The 5,649-nt window shown below is 41.0% G+C and overlaps 1 protein-coding gene across 1 annotated transcript in view; it reads right to left on the bottom strand.

Annotated features, from left to right (window-relative positions):
- The window catches only part of PCLO (piccolo presynaptic cytomatrix protein), a 354,063-nt gene that overhangs the window by 128,751 nt on the left and 219,663 nt on the right, over nt 1-5,649 (bottom strand). Inside the window, 2 exon segments of the mRNA XM_017883949.1 lie at nt 1,407-3,421; nt 3,789-5,649. The exon segment at nt 3,789-5,649 is cut by the window's right edge and continues 22 nt beyond it. Coding sequence (XP_017739438.1) covers nt 1,407-3,421; nt 3,789-5,649 — 3,876 coding nt within the window.

The raw sequence follows: 5,649 nt of genomic DNA, 5'->3' as shown, positions 1-5,649 counted from the left end.
AAGAAAAAAAAAAGAAAATATTGACAAAAATCATATTTCAAAGTTGTTCACATAACTCTTTAAGTGAATTTCTAGAACAAACTTATGAAAAAAACCTATATATTATAACTAACTTAAAAATCACTTTTCAACAATATTAATAGATTAAATTCTGGAAAAACACTACGCATGAAATAATTCTCTGTATACTGGATGAAATCTCAATATACCAGAGGTTTCCTGGTTCTATAGTTATTACCTCTCCCCTTGACGTGAAGACAGCTTTATTTTTAGCTTATACTACTTGAGAAAAATATGTAATAATGCAATTCTACTAGAAAACTAGAAAACAAACACAAATTTATAATTTACTATTATGACCACTGATGGCTATATACCTACAAGTAGACTTAGAGTCATATATCATTACATATTTTTCAGCCCACAGCCAGTGTTTAACGCATATGGGTCAGTGGAAATGTAACACTATCTCAGAAAAACCTACTTAGAAGCTTCAGGGTTCAAAACCCAGAACTCAGTAATCATGCATTAGGGGAACTTCTAATTTGAACAGAAGTCTTGTTCTAAATTGAGCTATTACATCTGTCAATCACTTTCTGGATAGTTATGTATATTAGATTTTCTTAAGTAGGAAATATCTGGTTTATATCTGATTATCAACATTTCTTATTCTCTGTTATACAGATCTTCATAGATACATCTGTATATGTTCTTTTCCCCTTGAAGCATACCTATATATTTGAAAATAATTAATTTATATTATCCAAAGAAACATGAAAAATTATTTTCGCTTCTGTGAGCACTAGGACTAAGGTTTACCTGAGTTTAGATTAATGAAGTTGCCAGAAATAAAATAAGCACGGATGAACTATGATGATTATATTACATTTTTATCTGCCTGCCTCAGAAATGTTCTCTTTTGACCAGTAAGTGTTCCACGCCTTTTAATGAAAACATTCTGGCTGGAGGAAAAGGATACTGACCAGATGATCTCTCCCACTAAATATCCATGGACTAAATTTATAGTCACCTTTTGCATTATGTGTTTAATGTTTCCTATAATGCCTGAAAATGAATATTATGTTTACTGAAATCACAGTTACAGTTGACATTTGGGAGATTTTGATATAAGAATAAGACTATTGATTTCATTGTCTTAAAATAATAAAATCATTGTCTTCACATAACATGTTTTCTTTCTTTGGTATTTTTAAGGAATGTATGGTTTTCTACACACACACACGCACGCACACACACAGATAGTGTAAATTTCTAAGGCAATAATCTTCACTCTAATCTAGTATTAGGTTTCTAAGGTACCAAGAGCCTGATTGCCTCCTAAATGTCTGAAAACACATGATTAACAACTCATCCATTGCCTTCCAACTGAAAAGAATCACTCTTACCGTATAGCCCTCGGTATACTGAAAAGGAGCCCTGGAACTTTCGTCTGCTGTTGGACTCAGAGGCTTGGGGTCAGACATAGAACGCTGCATCATCTTGGCTGCCTTAGGACTTGCTGGGGGAACTTTAGCCATATCTGGATGCAGTACTTTCTGTGGACTTATATCATCAGGGAGGGGTTTTTCATAAGGTACAAAGGCTGATTCTAAGGCTTTGCCTGGTGAAAGTGGTGAGATGGGTGAATAAAGGACTTTGGGGGATTTGGGTGGGGAAGGAGCCAGCTGTACTGTGGAATCTGCCCGAAGGTGAGATGAATAACCAATCTCTAAAGGTGTTGGGCGTTTCTTGTCTTTGGGTGGAGATGTGGCACTCAGATATTGAGGACTTTGTGTGTCTGAATCTGCTTCTGTTTGACATCCTAAACTGCCCCCTTTGTAAGTCTTTTCAGGTGCTGAAATGTGTTTAATTATTTCTACCTTGGCATCCACTCGTGCCCGTATGGAGGGTGTTCTTATGGTTCCAACTGGTTCAGTTTGCACAGATATCTCTGCTACCGTTTGAACTGCTATGCTGGAGACTTTGGAAAGGGGTTTGGTCTTGTCAGCCTCTGTCATGCTGTCACCATATTTCCCTACACGAGCTTTCCTCCTTGATCTAGTAGGCACATCCCACTCATCCTGATCTTCATCATCAGTTTGGACGCTTGTATCCACACTCTTTTTAGTTCTCCTTCTCCTACTCACATAGCTCCGATCTGTGGCATCTTCGTCATCCGTTTGTACACCACTGTCCACTATCTTTTTAAAACTTCGGGGATCATCTGCCATATTTTCTCCCATTTCATCATACTGTCCTCGGACTTTAGCTCCAGAACTTCTCTTTTTGGGCTGTTTTTCCTCTTTTACAACAACATCTGTTAGAGGTATTTCTGAAACAGTGCTCAGGATACCAGGTGGGGCAATGTACTGAGTAACACCATCAGACTGAACGGTGTACCATCCTTGGCTTTGTGGTATTTCAATTGCCACAACAGCTGAAGCTGTAGTGGTTGCATCTTCAGTTGCCCAAAATTGAGTGCCTTCCGGGGCAGCATACTGACCTTCCAAAATTGCCTGCTCTGTAGTGGTTTGTGGAGAAGCAGTTCCAGAAGGGTCATAGTTATACTGGTAGATCTGCCGAATCTTTTGCTCCTCCAGCTGCTGGTGAAGCTGTTGTTGCAGCTGTTGGATCTGCTCAAGCTGTAACTGTTGCTGAGCTAACGTCTCCTGCCTCATCATGAACTGGGCTTGCCGCTCTTCTTCTTGCTGATAGAGAAGGTGTTGCTTCATAGACTGCAGCTCCTCCAACTTTTTCTGAACCATGATCTTTTCTTGTTCTCGGAACCTTTGAATTTCCTGACGTTCCCACTCCAATTCCTCAGCAAAGCGCTGTTGCTTAATTTTCTCCAGCTCCAGGAGCTCACGCTCCAAGTCTAGCTGCTGCTGTTGTTTATCTTCTTCAGGGACAATTAAAAGAGCACTTTCATCTCCCACCACTTCAGGAAACACTTCAGATGCTGTGGTTAAAGTGGGAACAGAGTCTATTGTCTCAGCAGTAAGAGACTCCATAGTAATAGTTTGCAAGCTGGTACTGATATCAATACCAGTTACTGCAATGTCCGTTTCAGATGTACCTGTTGTTATAAAATATGATCTAGGCATTGGCTGGCTATGGTGCAGGGCAGGTAATGAAGTCACTGCATCAGTTGTATGAATACCAGACAAATCCCTCACTGTGGTGCTGAAAATGGAGCCGGGTTGTGTGGTGATAGCAAATGTAGAGGGTGTCGGAGTTGCTACTGAAGAATAGACAACACCATTAGATGACCTCAAAACACTCCCCACACAATACTGGGGTCCTGGCGGTGGTGTCATCCTTGCTGTGGAATACTGTGGGGTACTAATCCCAACTCCTGAAATGACTTGTCGTGTTTCTGGATATGGACCTGTAGTCTTGCTTGAATAATCCATTACCTCACCTGAAATACAGGGCAGAGTTATAGTCCAGTTCCCAGAATGAATGACGCTTTTTGAGTTTGAAAACCCTCTCATCTTGATGAACATAATGAATGAGACTGCATGCAAATCCACAGGTTAACCTAATTAGATGCAGAATAAAAGCAATGTTGAACATGCAGGCACATGCAGGTGATTTTGAGCAGAAAAAAATTTTTTTTAACATGAAGGAACAAAAGCGCACATGTACTCCAAAATATGCTGCTAAAACATCCAAAGAAAGAGAAAAAGTAACAAAACTGGAAAAGGAACCACATTTTCATCCTGAAATGAGATGAGGAACACCATAATTATATTTCAAGGAAAGGTCTGCTGCCACATCATACTGACCTGTAGTAACTCTCCCTGAAGTCAGATCTACTGCTGTGTCAGTTCCTTCAGAATAATCAAAAGCATTCTTACTTTTATAGAAAAAATGTCCAGCTTCTGCTAAATTTGTGTCAGACATGGAAGGCTTCATTCCCCCAATCCCTCTATAACCATATGGCCCTGATCGATCATACTGATAGTGGTCATCCCTATAACCAAAACGATCCTCAGGAAGAGTAGTTGCAGGCTGCTGTGCTGTGCAGCTCCTTCCAAACGGTAATTTATAAACCACATCACAGCACACAGCTCTTCTCCCTGCTGTTAAGTCAACGGGTTTTTCATCATCTTCTATTATTTTGGTCATCACACTTGAAGTAGACTCATCCATTGTTACGACTGTTCTATGAGACTTGGTTGTACTGAGATCCACTACTTCCCCATCAGTGATCCCCTGGGATATGGTGCTATCAGTCCATCCATTTGTGACACCAACAGGAGGTGCAGTGACAGGTTTTGTAACAGCCAATGTCATTGCATGTGCTGGAGTACCTAGAGATAAGTTTATTGGCGCTTCTTCCCTAGCTATAGGAAAGACCTGGTCACTTGGTATCCTGCATGGGGGCTCAGCATGCTTTGATGTTGTAAGCTGAAGTGGTGTTGTCATTGCACGTTCTACACCCACTAGGCTTTCTGTGCCTGTAGTGTAACTTGCACTAGCTGTGCATGTGACAAAGGTCACTGTCTCAGTGGGCAGAGATACAGGAGTCACTATTGATGACGTTACACTAAGATTTATAATAGAGGGTTGGACAGCACTAATTTGTTTCCCATAAACTTCATTTGTTGTGATCTGCCTTTTCACATCCATTGTAGAAGCAGAAAGATCAATACATTTATCAGTTGTTTCAACTTCTACCTTTGGTACTGTACGCAAATCAATTACATCACCAACAAGTTGCAATTTTCCATCTTCTTTATACTGAGGCTTCTCTAAATGTAGGTTATCTAGAGCAAGAGGCTCTGGAGGAATTGTTATGGAAATGCTGCTGAGACCAACACTAGGAGCTGTACTTCCGGTTGCTGAAACCTCAGTCTTGGAAACTTCAGTAGTGACAAACTGTGTAACTGACATGGGAGCTGCTTGAAATGAAGAGGGTGCTGTGACAGGGGTAGCAGAAAATGTCTGTAAAGCTCCAGAGATATAGAAGGTCTGTTCTGATGAACTTGGAACTTCTACAGCTGTCATAGGAGGAACTACAGAAAACACAGGTTCAACAGAAACCAGATCTTTGGAGGGTGATCCCAAGGGCCAACTGGTAATTGCTTGACTAGCAGAAGCATCTGTTGGAGTCCCAGGTTCAGATGGCAATGTAATAACTACATAAGTTTCCGTGAGGGATTTGGAAAATCTTGGTGAGGACTTGTTGGAGTGTGGGGAAAGTGGGGAGGTAGGGGAAGGCAATTTATAATCTGCTGAAGTCACTAAATTTAAGGTCATACTTGAAGTTAAAGATAGGCCTGTTGGTTTGGGGTGTATATCTGTTGGTTTTTGTGTAGTTGCTGGAAGCTGAGGAATCACTGGTTTGGGGGCGATTGGAGGTTTGCTTGGCTCAGGCCTGTGGGTAAATACAAGTCCAGATGGAATTGAAGATGGCTTAGGAGGAACAGGAGGAGGTGCAGTGGTACATATTCTTGTAACAGGTAATCCATTACTTCTCAGAACAGTTGTGGTCTCTACAGTAGTAACAGCATCAAACAGAGGTGTAGCTGTAGTCACTGGAGCTGTAACTGTTAACTTTTTTTTAGGAAGAATAGTTGGTTTAGGTGAAGTTGGTGGAGGAAGTGGTGGGGGAGGAGGTGGTGGTGGTGGAGGAGGAGGGGG

Source organism: Rhinopithecus bieti, unplaced genomic scaffold (genome assembly GCF_001698545.2).
Source record: "Rhinopithecus bieti isolate Rb0 unplaced genomic scaffold, ASM169854v2 scaffold_1101, whole genome shotgun sequence".
In the NCBI taxonomy this organism is placed as follows: Eukaryota; Metazoa; Chordata; class Mammalia; order Primates; family Cercopithecidae; genus Rhinopithecus; species Rhinopithecus bieti.
Note: the sequence above shows the minus strand (reverse complement) of the source record. Positions and strands in the feature narration are given on the sequence as shown.